Below are 19,431 nucleotides of genomic sequence, written 5' to 3'. Positions count from 1 at the left end.
TAGTGACAAACTTGCATGAAGACGTAAAATAAATTATTCAGGAAATACAATTGAAGTTTGCTAAAGTATTTTTGTTGTTTTGAGAAAGAAAGTAGTATACTTGAATGTTACACTAGGTAGTAGAATCAGATCAATCATTACACCATTACGTCAGACTTTCTGAAGCTTGGCTGAGGGAAGGTAAAGCTTTGATTACTATAAATTGTGGTAGGTGCAGTTTTGTCTTGACATTTCTCAGACCAAGGCATAACAGGAACAGGGTTTTTTCATTGCATTTCCATAAATCATATGATGCCATATTTGTCTGGACACCAGCTTGCACCATTTAAAATTGAGAGGTCTTTACTGTGTGTAGCACATTAATTAGTTGTTTAGTAGGATATATTTTATATTGTATCAAGCACATATGACAGCCTTCTTCCTCTTGTAGCTGGTAAATTTGAAGAAGCCTACAATGGTTACACCTCTGCCCTCCACTGGCTTGCCCCTGATGACACTCAAAAGTCACATATACTGGTAGCACTGGCATCTTTGCAGTACAAGTTCCAGAACCCAGATGAAGCAAAGAAGCTCCTGTTCCAAGGGTAAGGGAATATAGCTGTATTTTTTTATGGGTATAATGGCTAAATACTTATATGCTCAGGGCTTTCTTTAATTTCTGTAAATATTACTATGTGGTTTTTATGCTAATGAACATTCTCTTAATTCTGTAGAAACAGATTACAGTATGTTATTTTTCATCTTGGTACTTTGAAAATTACCTGAAAATACTGTACTGTTTACTTTAGTCTTTGTAGTAACATGGTCAAGAATCTAATTCCTTCTGTAGCTGTACTAAGTTTCACTGTAGAATCGAGTCTTTACAATCAAGAGGGGCTCTGTGTATTGTTTTGTTTCATAAGTATTTTGAGATTGTCTATTTGTATTTCTCTGAAATAAATGAGTTTTATCTATTTATTACTGTAAAATACTACTAAGAGCATTATTTCCTATAGATCTCAGTTACGTGGAGCATCAGTTCATGGGCTTCTGGCGCTGGCAGCACTAGGTCTTATCTCTATGGATGCTGTGCTCACAAATGCAGCCTTGGCAGAACTCACCCCATATGAACATGACCCAAAATACTTAGATCATATTGCATTTTTGAGGGCTGCTGAAGCAACCTCTAATGTAAGTATTACCTGGTAAACATTTGGCTAGAGATTTGGGAGATGGATATCATGTCAGGGAGAAGATATTTGTTGTCTTTTATTTAACTTGAAATTTTGTTTTATTATTTTCAGTATAGTTGTACCAGTTCATTTATTGTTATCATAACTTGTATACTGTTTCATTTTTCTTCCTTGTTTTTGAATAGAAATGCTCATTAAATACATAAAATTACAGACTTGATACCATTACGGCTGCTAAATGTAGTGGATTGAGTTTTTACAAACCATAGAATTTAACATTAAATGCAGTTGTTCCAAATAAGGGGAGTCCTTGTGTCTTCCTCAATACCTATTGATATTTCCATTAGGAGGCATGTGGTTTTTTCCAAACATTTTTCATAATTTGTGTGATATTTGTATTACCGTAAAAATGATGTTATGTGTCGTGTACATTAGTATTAATCTGCCTACTTGAATTCCTATCCCTTCACTGATTTACTGATTCTTGAACCACCATAATTAAACATCTTCCAGGCCACCAAACATTTTTTTGGTTGTACTACATATGTTTCCTATCATTTATATATGATGTTACTCAGTAGCGAAAAGGAGATTGCAATAGTGGAAACTGTGGATCTTCATATTTATATTGTATGCCTGTTTATGTTTTGCAGGGTAACCTGAGAGGTGCGAAGCTCATTCTCAGTAGAATTATTCACCAGCATCCATCAAGCGCTCCGTTGTGGAGATCTCTTGCTCAGCACCTCCTCACAGTGCCAAAGGCTCGTGGACAAGTATATGTTAGTAAGGCTGCTACAAATTGTGCATCTGCAGCAAGGAAGTTATCTCAAGTGGCTGGGGATACAAAGATCATTGCACAAGTAAGTTGTTATTGTTTTCTTAAATTCTCCTGCTTTTTAATACTAAAATTTTCCTAAGTAACGTGATCCAGATCCAAAGAAGCCCTCTTGTGTGGTTAGTTGTAAATCAGTTCATTGCCATATGTGTAATTTAGTTAGGCTGTATGGTAGCAACTATATATTCAAGATGTCCATTAATTATTTAATTAATTTTCAGCATATATGTAAATTTTTAGACAAAATTAATTTTTTCTTATAAAGAGATTACTTGTAATTTAACAGATTTCATTGCTGAAATGATCCAGACAATTAACAGATTACTTGTAATTTAACAGATTTCATTGCCGAAATGATCCAGACAATTAAGTTAACTTGGAAGAAACAGTAGTTAAGGAGATGGTTTAAAAATTTAAAGAAGGACACTTGGGATTATAAGTAATGAATTTGTGTAAAAAAATAAATTTTTTTGTAAAAAAAAAATTATATTTCACAACCAGTTCATTACTTATGATTTAGCCAAAACTGCTATTTAGATGGGTATCAAACTGGTGAAACCTGGCCAGTCGATCCAGTTAATAGATCTAAAGAAGCAGAATACTGACTCATTAAAAAAAAAAACAGAGTTGTTTATGTATGATAGAACCCTTGATAAGCAAGAGATTAATAGATTAACTACTTCAAAAACTGTTATCCATTATGTAAGACATAGAGGTACCTCGGAATGTCTACATCTTGTAAGATGGCATAATATGAATGAAGGGGAATTTAGGAAAATTACAAAGAAGAATCTTCCAGGCTCTGACTTCAACATTAGCAGGGACAACCTGGCCTGCTGCTACCACAGGACCCAAAGAGAAAGAAACTAACCCCTCATCACATCCACATTGCTCTTTAGGAACAAAAATGTAGAAAGCACAATGATTTTGTGGACAATTACCTTAACATGTGTTGCTTTGACCTCTGAAACATTACTTGACATGTATTACAGAATGAAAGGTCTGCACATACCTTTCATGAAGTCCATTTTCTGCTAATACAGGCATAACACACTGACAAACAGAAGATTCTCATTCTTGGTATGCAGGAAGAGAGAAGAATGGGGAAAAGTTTGTCATTGTTTTGGCCATATGGAAGTTGATGTCTTGGTGACAAAGTTGGCAGCAAAAAATAGTCCTGTTGACATCTTGTCCTTAGTATGAGTGGCCTTGCCAATGAAAGCATGCAGCTCACTGACTCACCTTGATAACACAAAAGCGTGAAGAAGGACCATCTTCAGTGGCAATTCATATAAACAAGTTTGGTCCAGTTGCTCGTATGGAGACTTACCAAGATGTAATTACCAATTAAAGGTCCCATGCAGGGAGTGCTTCCAAAATCTCTAAAGTATCATGCCTACAAAGATCAAAGTGACAGCAGACCTGCAACCTTTAATCACTGATGTAGACATCTTACTCTTCAGAAACTAAAGAAATACATGACTGGAGTATGTCATCAGTTGATCAGTACTGCTTTCACTATATTAACCACAAAAGACGTTCCTCATTGCAAGGCAGAAAACTTGGGAGCAAACAAAGCAGATCTGCACAAGCTGACAAACACACTTGTAATGATTCTACTGCTTAAAGGATGCTTTGGACCCTGGATGTGCAGATGACATGATGGAAGCTGTTCCTTCATTTTTGAGCATGTCTGAACAATGAGCTTTCACACATTAGGACTATTATAAGTGGTGGGCCGTATAAAGTAAACAGAATGCCACAAACACACTAAAATGATAACTCCCTCAAAAGTACACAAAGTAAAACCTACTGGAGAAAGATACTCCTCAGGAAGTACTTACATTGCAAGATTACTGCTGATCTTTTAAGATTACTAACTCCAGCACTTTCTACCATAGGAAAAATGCAAAATTCATGAAATGAAGATGAAATGATGAACATAAAGAAAACACATGCCAGTCCTGGAAGAAATTGACATCTCAAAGTTGGCTATATAGACCCAAGGACCGACTAGTGCATGAAATGTAACTATCTCTTAAACTGATGTTTCTTCTGGGGAAACTGGCTTGTCTATTGCATTTCATTTACAAAAAAATGGGCTAAATTATAGGTACTGTAGTGAATTATGTGTTTAACATTTTTTTTGTTTACATTCTTACTTTATTACTAATGCAGTAAGTTCCTTTTTCTAAGTGGTTTCTTACTTAGGGAGCATATGTAAATACAATGTTTTTATTACGAATACAGCAGTTCTCTTTTATCAGTGGTTTCTTACTTAGGGATTCTATGTAAATACAATGAATGCTTCTTTGGCATATGCCTTGTGTCATATTTTCAGGTCATTAAAGGTGAAAAAAGTCATCTTACTTGTTTAAATTAAATTGCAATTATTGTACCTTTACATCATAGTGTGCTGTGTAAATTGTAAATGTAAATATTTTAAATCTTTTTAGGATGCTGTAACAAGTGTTATTGCAGCCCTGGGAACTAGTTTAACCAAGGCATCTGATAATGACAAGAGGAAAACCAGCTTACGTCAGGCACAGAGAGCTGTTCTTATGTGCCCTGGTTCCCCTGAAGCTTGGGCTGTTCTTATTGCAGCAAAGATGGCATCCAATCAAAATCAGGTACAGTATACTAACAGATGAAAGTGCTGAATGTTTTGTTTCCTTGCTATTGTTGGCAGTGAGTTATTTTATCCCTTCAAGTGTTTTAAGTAGCACATTGCTCCTCCATGTTTTGTACAAAACAGAAATCAGTTACACTTGTTAGAATTAAAATAGTTTATAAATGGATTACTTGCCGTGGTATACACTGCTTCAGACTTACGACATGCCCATCGTTTCTATTAGACACAAAGCTGAAGATATGTGGAAAATAGAGCGTGGCAGAATCTCACACAGGCCATTTGAGTTACGCAGCATTGGAAGCAAAAATGATGAATGGTTTATCTTTTTTCTAATCTTTAAGCAGAATGATGAAGGTTTTACATATTCATGTGTTTGCCGTTAGTCTTGTTTATAAAGAGTTTTAGAATTATTTGAAAGTATTTAATGAAACTTCGTCTTTTCCTCACACACAGATAAAAGATGATGTTGGCCAGCTTGCTGAAATTTGGTCGACCAAAGCATCGTCACGTGTATCTACATGGCTGCATGCAGTTGCAGCTGGTAAAAATCTGGATAAAAATGTTCCTATATAAATTGCTCCAAATTAGGAAAGCAGTACAGTATTAAATGTTGCAGTAGTCCGTACCAAACAGTACTAACCAACTCTTTTCAATAAATATTGGAATTGTTCAAACATTTATTTCTCCTATAATCCCTTTCATATTACCTTTATTGAGGAGGTGGCAGCCTGGTGCTTTTAGATGGTAAGACTGAGCAGACTTTGCAGATGGGGAGCTGACTATCAAACATATAAAAACACGTGTGTATGTGTGTGCGAGTTTTTGCAATCAGTCCAGGTTTAGCAACACTGGCTCTCCCTTCCTACTTCTGAGCCATGCTGGATTCTTGAACTTTCCCAAAGAATGGCGAGCACCTCCTTCAAATTTTCTGCTGCTGTTACAGGTGTTCCCATTGCTTCTGGCACTACTGAAGGAGGGCGAGGAGGTGGAGGAGGAATCAGAGGGAGGGGAGAAGGGCTCAGGGTAAGTTTCCTCAATGAAGCACTTCCCTCCTGTTTCCTTCGACATTTTTCACAGAGACTCCACCAAGGAATCAGCTGCTCTTCACATTCCACACTCGGCAGGATATGCATATGGAATGTGGATCTACCGCCACTGGTGACATGAACTATTAAAAGCCTTTTCTTTTCCCAAACAACAATGGAATTCGGGCTTTCCTTCAGTGGTGGCCATCACGAGAAAAAAGGGGGCAAATGCAGTACACATAAGGTGAACACAGAACACTGGCACAAAACCCCAATAAAAACTCTCAGGAATTATACAAGGCTACTTGAGATATCGCTACCAATAGAAAAGGCCTCGCAACAACACAGGCTTCAGGTTTACATGAGGTGAAAATACACAAAGAACATCAGCAAAATGCATATCCTCACACACACAAAATCACTATGCGAGGGAGGCTGGAAACACAATGGCTGAGATACGCCAACATTGGTCATACAAACAGAAAACTTTTGGATCTATGCTAACTTGTCTTTTAAAGTAATCTTTAAGTAAATGGTATAATTGCCTAAGAATTCAATACAATATTGTTTTCACTCCAAAATTTTGCCAATTCTTCATGTCTCCTTCCTCTATACTTGTACAGTCAAACTACTGTACATCAAAATGTATGCCTCATCATTTCACCTTACTGCCATTGTTTACCAATAATTTACTCAGAGATTAACTGACTGACTGATTTGAAAGTTTGGTCCAATGTTCACACAAAGGGGAGAGAGAAAAAATAAATAAAAAATATAATGTATTATAATGTATGTTATATCTCAGAAATTCTTTAAAACATGTACAGTAAATATTACAGTACAGTACTTTAATACAAATGGCAAAGTTTGCTTTAACATCTGAAAAATCTAGATCACTTTATAAACTTTTTAACCTATGAACAGCATTGAAAAATTAGTACTGTATATCAATGCACAGTACTAGTATTGCATTGAGCTTTCTATGGATTAAATAATAATAATCATTGTAATATACAAGAAATTAGGCAGGTTACACAGATTAATGGACTGAACTCACTCACTACTTACTAACATTTTTGAATCCAAGAATATTAGAGAAATACTTATTGCCTTGTCCTTGACTGTTATTTTCAGCCGCTTGAGGATTAACAATTTCTAACCCTTGGAGTGGGGTAAAAGCAACACTAGATGCTGTACCAGCCACCTGTCTTCGTACTGTCGTTTGACCTCCCAGGGAACTCTGCCGCTGAACCTCTTTCTGTAGGGTTTTTGACAATCGAACTCTCGTCTTTTCGTCTACTGTCACCTTGCGAATGCGGCCGGCACCACCTTTGCCCAGCTGCCCTCTTGTATATCCTAAGTCATCCTGATATGCATCCTCTTCAATTTCACCAAAGTTCATTCTGGAAGAAAAAGATCATATACTGTACTTGTATGCTTAAGACCAATTATAGGAATTATCACCATTGTACTGTACTTCAGTACAAAGATATAAAGACTGAGCAAACTATTTCTTAATTGATTAAATATATCAAGACAAGATCTGTGAATAGGCGAATTTCCCACAAATAATGTGCCTATACATTCCACAGGAAAATCTGCAAATAGGTAAGCCACAAATCCAGAACAGTGAATGGGGAGGGTCGACTGTAATTTGGTTCCGTAGACTTCAATATGTTTGATAACTGCTTCTTACTTGAACTCCAGATGAATGCCTTTCTGTTACTGCTGCTGCAGATGCTTACAGTAATTCTCCTTTTTATGCTAAACAGTGATGCTGCTCACTTGTTATTTATCCGAAGTATGCACTGGTCTAGGAGCTTTTACTTTTAAGACAAGCCTGGCAATTGTAGTGATATAGTCTCTTCAGTGTAAGCATTGTCTAAATGTACACTGACTGCTCTTTCATCTAGCTTGAGAGCTATTGACTATGTGGTTGCTAAAGGCAGCAACTGCAGGGTGTTGCCCTTTGATGTTTTTCAGTGAAGAAAATTGTAAGGGTAACAGTGCATCAGGAATATGCAAGCCCTACCATTCTGCTAGATCCCTAAATGCTTCTTGTTCATCAATATCTAGCAAAGCATTCTTCCAAGACTACCTCACAGTGGTCTCCACCTCAGTGTCAATCAAGAGATTCCCCTTGTTGACTGCCTAAACACTCCAAGATAGCAGACATGAGTAGTCCACTCATATAAACACATCTGGTAGTGCAACAAGTTTTAGCTGTTCTGCTTATGGCATAGGAAGACAAAGGTTGAGAGCCCTCAACCAGAGTGAATTGTTTTTGAAGCCTCAATCTACAAAAAATTTCAAGGAACCCTGAGTTTCCCAATGGTTATGAAGAACAGGCTGGAAGGCAGTTAACATCTACGTCAGTTGCAAAGAAGGGGGAGCAGTCATGCTTTATGAGCTGAAACTCAAAGATAGGGTGTAGATCTAAAAATTGACATGGAGAATGCTATCGGATTCTTCAGTTGTCTCTGCTAGTGTAAGTTAAATGAATTTCTGGATGCCACACAACCTTCCACTCGAGAGTGGAAACATCAGGCGTATACTGTAAATAAGTCCTGAATCAAAGTTAGCTCCAACCATCTGGCTGCTTATTCTTACTGTCAGGACTTGGGCTTAAATTTCCCAAGGATTATTTGTCAGAAAAAATCAAGAGGCCAATCCACCTAAATGTCAAAACAAAAACAACTTATGGAACAAAATTTGTTTTTTTTACAAATGCAATACTTAATTGGCCCTTCACCCAAGTACTCACCTCTCATGGACACAGCAGACAATACAGTGTGATTTTTTTTTTTATGAGGCAAGAGCTTTAGAAGTCTAACTACAAATATAATTAGGATTATATTTTTTGCTACATTAAGGGGACTTTCTTTACTGGCAGAATACTCACGTAAGAGATTAACTTGTCCAATTCCTTTTGTTTCGTGAATGACTGTTATAACATAGCATTATATCGTAGCTAAATTAAGCATTTTGTACACTACAAACACTTACTGCATCTATTTCTGATCAAATGTAGCAATGCACTGACTATGTTTCTTTAACTATATCCAACTCATTTAAACATTCAATTCTGAGAAACATATCTAATCCGTCGCTTCAACTTGACAAAAAAACTGGCACTAAGGGAAAACCTATCAAAGTTTCTTAAGACCTGTCCATCCAGAGGAAATGTTTTCTTAACTGATCTATTTCTTTTTCTGTACTGGAATTCCCTAGGCTAACAGCATCATGCTTTTCCATCTAGATTAAATAATACTAATAATCATAATAATAATAATAATAACAATAACATAAGAAGGAAGTGAACACTCTCTTAGCCATGACCTGTTAAAAAGGATGACTCTATCATGCAAGCTAATTTTGTATTGAGTCTTCTCAATTTCTCTTATAATCCTTTTCTCCTCTAAGTTAATACTGGTCAATACCTGGCCAATGTTCATATTTCAGTAAATATACTACCAGTGTTTGCACAGCAGTTTTATTCTACATACAAGAGAAGGTAGTGAAATATTGGGGACAAATCCATGGAATTTCCAGCAGATGGATTCTGGGTACTTCAGGTATTTCTACATACAAGAGAAGGTAGTGAAATACTGGGGACAAATCCATGATATTTCCAACAGACGGATTCTGGGTACTTCAGGTATATATTTATTTTGGAGTTTCTTTTGTCATCAACATTCCCACCAGCTCAATGGTCATTCTCAAGACAGGTGAGATTATTCCTGAGACAAGGGGTTGTGGATGGTGGTATATATAGGGAGTCACTGATGCAAGTGAGAGCAGTGCTGAATTCTCATTGGTTGCTAGGGGATTATAGTCCCTGGGCAAACCCTTCTCCCAGAAACCGATGGTTGCACCTTTTGTGCAGTGTTGGAGGATGAGGGGTGGGGTGGTGGTACTGGAGGATCGCTGCCAGTGGATGAGTGAACCAATCCATCCACTAGCAATAACAACAGGAAACTGAGCAAGCAAACGGAAATCAACCTAATCTAACCTAACCATAGTGATTACACTTACTGTACTTGCACCACCTACTTCATAGTAACAAGTAAAAAGTAAGTTTCACCAGATTATCAAAGCAAATTAAAAAAATTTTTAAACACACTTTCAACAAAATGAAATAAAAATAATTTTTTTTTTTCTTACAATTAATCATGTCACAAAAATAAAGCCCAAACATGGAAGGAAATGCTACAAGAAATAAAAAGAAATTTTTTTCTTGTAGCACTTCCTACACTTGGCACCCACACTTTTATTTTTGCAGACGTGATTAATTGTAAGAAAATCCTGGTGTAACTCAAAAACTTATTTTGTAACTTTTAGTGCATTTGAATAAAAGTGTGTTTAAAAAAATTTTTTTTTATATATTCTCTTATTCTATACTTTTTAGTTTTGACAGAAATTGTAACCAATTTACGACTGTAGCTAACGAAATTGAACGTGATATACTATTGAGCCGAGGAAGGTTTGAAAAACCCATAGAGTTATTAACTTATTCTACCAAGTCAAAGAAAGTAAGAAAAATCCCGACGTTTCATAAAAATCCTGAGATACTGGGAGAGGTAACTGTAGGGTTACTAGAAGTCACTGCTGATCTACTGATCTAGTAAGGTTGTATTGTCACCAGGATTGAGTACCCATGCAAAATTTCAAGTCCATTGGAGGAAGGGAACAGGTTGAAAACTGAGTTACAAGTTTTGACCCAAACAGACATAAACATAAGTCAAGTTAAATAAAAGCATGTAATTAAAAAGAAAAAGTGCCTTGTTACTTCTATCCAAGATGCTAATCAAAAGACGACTCACAGTGTAACAATCACCCAGTATTCAAAACCATGATATTATGGTCCTATTTGACTTACCTATTCTGTGCCTTCCTTAGATCTGTTACAGCCATCCTCTCCTTCATCTTTCGTACGCGTCGTCCTCCTCGCTTCTTCCCCGGTGCGTCAATGGGAGGTGGTAGAGGTTTTACTGATTTAACAGGTGGAGGTTCTTGAAGTTTGTCAAGTTTCTTTTCTACTTCCTCTCTCAGTCGAATACCCTGAGTTCCATTCGGACTACCGTGCATACTGTCTATTCGCGCAGCTAGGGTGGTTTTGGCGGCCACTATCCTGGCAACTTTGGCTCGAAGATCAACTGGAGCCTCCTGTACGATTTCAGAATAATAAATATAACCCGCATGGGGCAGCATCGAAGTCTGCGCCATCCCAATCATAGTTTTCTTCTGCTTACCAATAAGCAGTACATTACTGGCTGGCAGTTTGGCCAAATTTGTCAACCCACCAGCAGCTCCCATCAACTTTGCAGCAGTTGACGCCCCAACGATGCACGATATATTCGGCGCGATGAAGTTCATTCGACTTTCGACGTAATCCAGAATCCTGATCTTGAATGCATTCAAATCTTGAGCCATTTTGCAAGCTTCCTCTATGGCATTCAGTTCGTCCTTCGTCAGCAGGGTACCCTGGGTGGTTGAGGCGGTCACACTGACAACCATAATGGTAGCCTGCGTTAATATCTGCGCCAGGGCTTCGCTGTTCTTGATCTTGTCGACATCGTTGCCCAGTTCCCTCACGGCATTCAAGTATTCCAGGATTCACGACCAAAGATTCCAATTCGGGGAATCTTTTGGCGTATTTCTCCTTCACGAACTTGTGGATGGTATTAATTTCGTCGTCGATGTCTACGTTGATGTTGTTGGCGTCCACAATCAACATGTACTCTGGGTCAGCTTCAACTGGCCCCTGCAGCTCTTCGGCCTTTCTGGGCGTTAGTGCGTATTTATCAATACGATCTTTAATATTCTTTAGTTTATCTGAATCCCACAATCCGGCCACTTGCCTTACAGACTGCAAGCCTGCCTTGGGCAAATGGCCATCGACAGGAAGGGGCACCTTGAATTCTCCTTCCCCATTGGTGGCGTTTAACGTACCTGCGCTTTCTTTCATGCCATTGTTGCTGTAGTCCATTCCCCTCGCTTGCAATTCATTAACCAGTAATTCATCTTCCTCGCCATCGTCGAAGTCATTGAGTAGTTCGTCTGCCAAAGACATATTGCTTTAAGATAATACGCAACCAACACAACGTTTAGGTAAACAAAGCGTCAGGTTTGTGTTCTCGGATGAGGATTTGCCTTTGCAACGGCGCCTCCATAGTTCCTGTAGTGGTGTATACTTGCTTACTGCTTTCTTTAATTTTATTTTTCTTTACACATGGTGTAATATTCGTTTTTACTTTCGTTATTGTTTCCACAAAGGATAGATTTTACAACTATTGCATTTCCGTACCTTTTCATAATTATGGCTGCTTGAGTTCACTTTTCTTTTTCTCTTCATTCCTGGCAAAATTTAATAAAAAAAAATACATTTACGTCTACAGTGACACATATATTCATCTTGACGCCTTCTCTTATATGACGTTCAGGTTTGATTTGTTAGTTCTTGCTCTGAAACTATCACTATATTCTTTCCATTTCTTATTTATTTCTACAATCGCCTATTTTCTCTCTCCTTTCCACTTATTATCCCACTGTCTAGTTTTGACTGTCCTTTCTATCTTAGCTATGTCCCTGACTTTTTTCATTGTCCCCTTTTCCACTGTTTGTACATACTGAAATTTCCCCTATACCATCCTTGTCTCCAAGCAACAATAGCTGTAATTTTGTGGTGCTAATATTTCCCTGTACATCCCATTTTCAATTCTCTGCAACTTTTCAATCTCCAGTTCTGCCAAATTTTCAATATTAGTACCCTCCCAAAATGATATTCCAGTCATTACTTTGTTACAGCTTTTCTCTATGACTGTGTTATGTTGCTTGTTTTAGCCTTTATAAAGCATTTTTTTAACGTTTTGATTAGATCTCTGTTATTATCTGGTGTAATTCCTTAACTAGTTCAATTTCCACACTTTAGAGTGATTGATTTATGAATATTCGGTTATAAAACCAAGCACTGGGGGCATCTCCAGCCATTCAGTGTTTTACACTGAAGAGAGTGAATTGTAGTTGGACTTAAAACTGAATTAGTACGGAACAGAGAAAAGACAGAACATAGAACTGAAATGGCAGAATTGGGTGATAACATAGAAGAAGAGGAATACAGCATTCTGAAAATATTAAAGAAAACGTTATGATTAAGTTATGAAAACAAAGAAAATATTTTAACCAATAGATAAACCAATAATTACCATACAGTTAGGGAACTGCCGAAGACTGAAAGTAAAGAAGCAGGCACAGACGACATGAAACCCTAATTCCAGTATGCATTAATGAAGCATGAGCTGTGTTCAGAGACTTAGTTAAAATGAAACCAAGATGAAACAAGTTGAAAAAAACCAGTAGCAAGAATGCTATTCCTCTACTAAGTCCTGCCCACCTCACAAGAGTTCCCAGTGGCCCTCTTTTCCCATCTGCTCTTGTACGTGCAATACATTTTTGGCATCGAGTCTCTTGCTCCCTGTATATTTTGAAATCCTCAGTACTTCTTGTAACACCATCTGTTACATTCAGCAAACAATACGGTCACCAATTTCCACAAAAGCCACGTGAACATGTTTATGTTCACACTTTTCTTTCCCAGTCACCATAAGCTACCTATTCCTTAATTAAAGTACTCTCCTTTTCATTCCACTCTTTTACCTTTTAACCATTTCCACACCTCTTCCCAGGGCCCCATCTGTATCTTCTTCCATTACTGATAAAACGTGAAAGGCTAAGGGCTGATCCTTGATGGACACCAACATTCTCAAATCCTTCTGACTTGGCCGTTTTCACTCTAGATAGAGCGTTATGGTAGAATTACATCACCTGCCTATCGAGTGTTTTGGGCCCTGGAAAAAGCACATTTATATCACACCTTTGCAAGTGATTGTTATTAAATTCTATCTAATAACTTAAAATTTGTCGAAAATTTATTATTTGGATAAATTGAAAATGAGAATTCTGCTAAAACTCAATTGATTTATTTCCAAAACTTGACATTCACTGCAGTTGAAGTTTGGACATTCACATATGACATGTCTAATTGTTAAGACTGGCCTGCATTTTCTGCATAAAAGGACTGGATCATGGAGAATATTCATCAACTTTCCGTGAGTACCTTTATGGACGAGGGGAAAGATAATAATGGTACATATCTATGAAGCAGATTTCTTGACAATAAGATTTTAACCCCACTGAAAATTAGATTGGAATATCCCAAAGGTTCTGCAGATATGAAAGACAGCATTACAGAAGTCATCAAAACAAAGGGCTTTTTTTCATCATCACTGCAAAGTTTTATATGTAGTTTAAAAGATTACTAACCTAGGTTATACAAGCAGACCAAAGTGGATATTTTGAGGGATCTTGGAATCAGCAAACCATGAGTGTTAACGTCTGATTGACTCAGACATTCACATAAACCACACTTATTTTGCAGATCAGTTTATGTGAAATTACTACAAAAACCATCAGAGCAAAAAATTCCACATAGGAATGAACAACTCCATTGTCATTTGAAAGTGATTATAAAAATCAGTGAGCAATAAGACATTTTATTTTCTAATAAAAATATCATTTGATTTCACAAAAGTTCACTTAAAACCAGTGACTCAATATTCCTAAAGCTAAAAAACACAGAAAAACTACCACAGTAGCACTTCTACCACTAAGTAATTTATCAGCTAATATCAACAAAGAATTAATAATTACAAAATTACACTTATGATTTTTTTTAAAGCAAAATTTTTTCAGTACACACCCATTGCTTTAACACAAGACTATTTCATGCTTTGCACATAATCTGACATCATTCTATTGCAGGGAAAAGAAAAGATCCGGTAGGATGAAGTATGCACTCGGGTTCCCTCAAGCCCTGGTGGTTAACTGAAAAACTCTGTGAATATACTCTGATCCAGCTATGAAAGAGCTTGGGGTACAGGGGCTGGCCATTTTGATCAACATAAGGAGTCTGTGTTATAAAAATTATTTTATCTTTCATATTCACAAACCCATCACTTTAACACTGCCTAAAAGCAACATCTGAGCTGCTGACATCCTGACAAGGAGAAAAAGACCTGAAGAGACCAAGGGAGCTCCTGGGAATTAGAAAAATGAATCCAAAAACCCTAAAGGGAACAAGGGGTCAAGAGTTGTGTGTAATTGTGTGACTCAACAGCAAGCATACTAATCTCTTATAAGACCTTAATAAGTGGAGACCCTGGAACCTTCTGTTTAGCAGGAAGCTAAGTTGCAATCATTATGGAGCACAGTAGGAAGACCCTCTGAAGCTGACCTTTCTCAAAAGAGTTAAGAAAAATATATCCCAGTATAACACCTTTCAGAAATGCAAAGACTAACTTGGCAGCTCAACTTCTGAGATGCAAACAGTAACCTGCTCAAGAAAAAAAACTATAAATGTTAGGTTCCACGGTGATCTAAAGGGAAGAACAAATCTCTCTCTTGAGGACTTGCAACAGCAATTTGTCCAGAACGATCTGGGAAGGTCTTTCCAGATCTTGCCAGGAGAGGAAGAGTCTAAAAAATCTTTAGACTACTTGAAGACCTATGAAAAAGGCCGACTTAAATTTTGAAGCAAAGATGGGCAACCCCTCTGGTACCAAAGGAGCCGACTAATGAAAAAGGGATACTAACTGTGACAGCATATAAGCCCCCATGCTTTGACAAGAAAGTTGACCGTAGAGATGTCAAAAGTGAATCAGCAGAATTTCTGCGAATATTTACTGGAAGATCTCTAAATATGACATCTGGGCACCTCCAAGAGGTGAATGTCTTCAGAATACAGCTCAACAAGGTGTAACACTTACAACTGAATTCAAAGTAATGTTCAACACCACCTTTTTTTTTCATAATGACACTTCTTATCCAGGCCTGAACAAAATAACAGAAAGAAAGGCTGGGCTTACCATTTAGTGACAGCCTTTCCCCTAAAAGGAAGGAAAGTTTTAGGATTTCGGAAAAAATTAAATGGGGAAAACTAAGAGTTGTTGAAGAGAAGGCAAAGTGCTTATTTATCTAAAATGATTGATTAATCATACTGACAGAGATGACATGGTCCAATTAGAAATTATAATTCTAGCTATAAGTTTCACTGTTGATTGAGTGATTAACATTTATGAGTGACATGACCAATTTACCAACTAATTTCACAAATTTAACAACAATTCCTCTTTTGATTAGCACACTGGGTAATAAATACTGTATCTCAACCTAATTATAAATAAATCTTTGATGTTACTACACCATGTCTCTTGTCTTTACTGACAAAATGTTGGTTATCCCCTATGTTATACTTGGCAAGACTAAACAACAAAACAGATAAAATTACATAAAACACCAATATTTAAAAGAGATGTAACATAAACAGAAGCCAATTTTAGAGGCAATCTATTTATATAAATGTTTTCATACAGGTATATGTACAGTACATATAACAGGTGTTTTATAGTGTTTACTTAAGCACATGAAACACTAAACACTTGGTTTGGGAGTTTGATGGACTGCTGCATTATAAGCAATACTGTACAATAGCTAAAATTTAAGTCAAATCATTCTAAGAATTTTTGTTAGCTTCCAAGTGGGATAAAAAAAACAAGGTTACATAATAATGCAAATTACCCAACTCCCCCAGTACTAGAAAAAACTAAATTTTAAGGCGAATATTGCAATAAAATTTTGTCATTGGTACGAGTTCAATCTTTGACATTTGCAGACAAGGCCACCATTCAAGCTAGGACCAATTATGATGACAAATGCATAAAACTTCAAACACTATATTATTAAAAGTTTAACAAGAAGAGATTTAAAATTCTTCACTCTCTCTGGCTGGCCCAAAAGGTTTCTTCTTATGAACATATCAGATCTTGTTTAACATACTGCAACTCTGTGGGGTTCTTTTTGGAAAGAAGAGCACCGCAATCCAACAGTTGGTTTAACATGCTTTAATCTTTTACTTATAGAATCATTATTTCACAATGACTGACATTTATTAAAGATGACTGTTTGTTCATTTGTTGAATCTTGACTATTTAATTGTAAACAACAAATCTATCCATCACTTATAAAATTATGAAACTGTAAACTGTATTCAGCACTACTCCTTTCATTTCTTTGAATTTCTTTCCTGTTTTATGTATAAGCATCCTCTTCTGGAGAAACTTGCAAAAGCAAGTTCAATTATTTTTGATTTGCTTCACAAGAACATACACCGTAAAAATAAAAAAATTATGCACAAATGGAACTTAATCCAAGTCAAGTTTTACAGTTTTCTCTGCCCATGGTGAAATAGATACCACACAGCCTCCAGGGTTTCAAAACAATCTGACAACTATTGGAACTGCTGCAACATCCACTTCTGACCATATGACTTATCATGAAAATAGCAATTTATGGGGCTACTAAACATGTACTGTACTGTGCTTGTTTACACACCTGCACAAATGTCACTCCATTAATAATGTACAATGGTATACAGTAAACCCCCGTATTCGCATTCTCATGGTTCGCGGACTCATGCATTCGCGGGTTTCTCTGTGGAACATGTCTAGACATCATTTGCGGAAAATTCGCCCATTCGCGGTATTTTTCACTGAGAAATGTTCACTAATTACTGTATTTTCATATAATTTTCATGAATAAATGCACTTTTTGTGATAAAACTATTAAAATACTTGGGTATAAGCATTTTTACAGGGTTTTTCTTGGTTTAAGCTATCAAAATGGGCAGTTCTGTGTTTTTAGAGGGGTTTTAAGCATTCGCGGATTTGACCCATTCACGGGGGGTTGTGGGACGCATCCCCCACGAATACGGGGGGGTTCACTGTATGGTAATAAGGTGCAAAGACACTTATAACAATGCAAGCATTTGAGATGGGGATCCTATTATGAAAAACAAAGAAACAGTTGTCTGCATAAACACTTCACCAACAATACTTCTCCCCAGGCTCTTGATAAAATGTAGTTTTCCATTAATAAATACTCAAATGAATAAAATTCAAACTCCAAACCCCTCCATAGAGAGTTTGTCCTATGTTAATCAAAATGAATGTAATAATCATAAATCTTTTTGTAACAACTTTTTCCCTTCCTGGTATTACACGGGAAGTCAGTTCTCTCAACTCTCCTAAGTCTTGTTCCTGTCAAATCATTTTAAAAATTATTTTTTACATTCAATCTCTCTGTGTTTTAGCTTTAAAATAACTATGCTTAAATGTTTAAGCATCAACAAATATTTCTTTTACGCCAGATTTTTTATCATGCAGAGCCCAATAACACATCTATTCAAATAAATTCCAACAAACACAGGTTTTAACTATTTCTTCAACCTAGTTAATCCATGACTTACTGTCTCTCGTTCCACAAGTAGCATTCTGAGAATTTCTTTGTTTTAATCTTTACATGTGACACAATTGTTGGCCTTGACAACTTAATACAGAAAACACAAGGTATCTTTGCATCTATCCTAATGTGAAAGAAAGCAGTTTCTAACCTTGCAAGAGAATCAGAATGAATCATTAGTGGTGTAACACTTGGGGATGAGACAAAACTCCAGCAAAACAAAAAATTGATTACCTGTACAATACAAGGTTTTTGCTGTGCAGTACTTAGTACTGTATAGTTGATAAAGCTTGGTGTTATGCTAAACTATTTATTTTTTGTAACACTGGAAAAAACATGTCATTCAATGCAGCCAGGAAACCTGGTACTGTTTGCAAAAATTCCTACATTAACAGAGATAATAGTATCAATTCAATATGCTTCAGATCATGTTTAACCATTGCTAGAATGAAAATTTCTTTTTGACATCTGTAGCCTACAACAAACTTTATATTCTAGACAAATGGAATTGGTGCACGCTACTTTCTACACAGACCATCGTGCATCCATTTTCTGCCTGGTTCCATATGTCTTTTGTTTCTGTTATTACAGAACTTTTAGAATCTGACAATGCCAAGTTTAATAGAGGCTGAAATGTAGCATTCTTCATTTTACAGCTGTTCATCAGCATTTATCTTTAGCACACATTTATTTTAATATTCTATTTTTATGTCAATCTGTTTTAACTTTTTCACACACAGGGATGCTGTAGCCTGAAAGCTTATTTACTACTTGATCAAGTAGTTTGCCCTGACCATGAAGTTCAAATAATTCACACTTGGAGAGCTAGCCAGCTTACTTAATAAGTTAACCGCCCTTTTGGCGTGTTCCAATGATTATGTGAACCTGTTGAAAAATACTGTAATAATAAGAACAATATCAATAACAATTACACATGTAAACAATGCAAGGGTGTACAAAATATGAGTTATTATGGTAATCAAAACTGAACTTATATTCTAAGTACAGTATTAAGCACATCATTATTACAACCTTGTAATAATTATGCAATTGAAAAGTCCCTACAAAATTTAACATAAAGGTGTAGAGACATAACATCAACATGAACTGTGCTACCAAGACTTTTACAGTGCAAAGTAAAGTAACATAAAAAAATTTCTTAATTTTTAAACTAAATTGACCACCTTTTTCATTCCAGAAAGGCAAAAGGGCAAGAAAACTGATTAAATAAATATCAAATTAAATTACAGTAGTGTATTTTATCTGATAAAATGTAACCCATTCACTGTCAACAACAAAAATTTCTTGGGATAAGCCTTTTTATAATAATTTTATTATGATGCACTAGAGAGAGAGAGAGAGAGAGAGAGAGAGAGAGAGAGAGAGAGAGAGAGAGAGAGAGAGAGAGAGAGA

General features: G+C 36.4%; 2 protein-coding genes across 2 annotated transcripts in view; one reads left to right on the top strand and one right to left on the bottom strand.

Annotated features, from left to right (window-relative positions):
• Positions 1-5,308, top strand: part of LOC136837042 (superkiller complex protein 3) — a 43,500-nt gene extending 38,192 nt beyond the window's left edge. The window contains exons 21-25 of the mRNA XM_067101618.1: positions 431-584; positions 996-1,170; positions 1,826-2,032; positions 4,464-4,637; positions 5,093-5,308. Of these exons, the coding sequence (XP_066957719.1) occupies positions 431-584; positions 996-1,170; positions 1,826-2,032; positions 4,464-4,637; positions 5,093-5,212 (830 nt within the window). The 3' untranslated portion in view covers positions 5,213-5,308. The remainder of the gene's footprint in view (positions 1-430; positions 585-995; positions 1,171-1,825; positions 2,033-4,463; positions 4,638-5,092) is intronic.
• A 1,122-nt stretch (positions 5,309-6,430) lies between these two features.
• On the bottom strand, positions 6,431-11,807 carry Prp31 (pre-mRNA processing factor 31). The gene is given in 3 exon segments (XM_067101621.1): positions 6,431-7,067; positions 10,544-11,275; positions 11,277-11,807. Coding segments are annotated over 3 exon segments (1,536 nt in total). The 5' UTR covers positions 11,738-11,807; the 3' UTR covers positions 6,431-6,724.
• Between the last annotated feature and the right edge of the window lie 7,624 nt (positions 11,808-19,431).

Source organism: Macrobrachium rosenbergii, chromosome 57 (genome assembly GCF_040412425.1).
Source record: "Macrobrachium rosenbergii isolate ZJJX-2024 chromosome 57, ASM4041242v1, whole genome shotgun sequence".
NCBI classification, from domain to species: Eukaryota; Metazoa; Arthropoda; class Malacostraca; order Decapoda; family Palaemonidae; genus Macrobrachium; species Macrobrachium rosenbergii.
The sequence above is the reverse complement of the archived record's forward strand: the minus strand, read 5'-3'. Positions and strand labels throughout refer to the sequence as shown.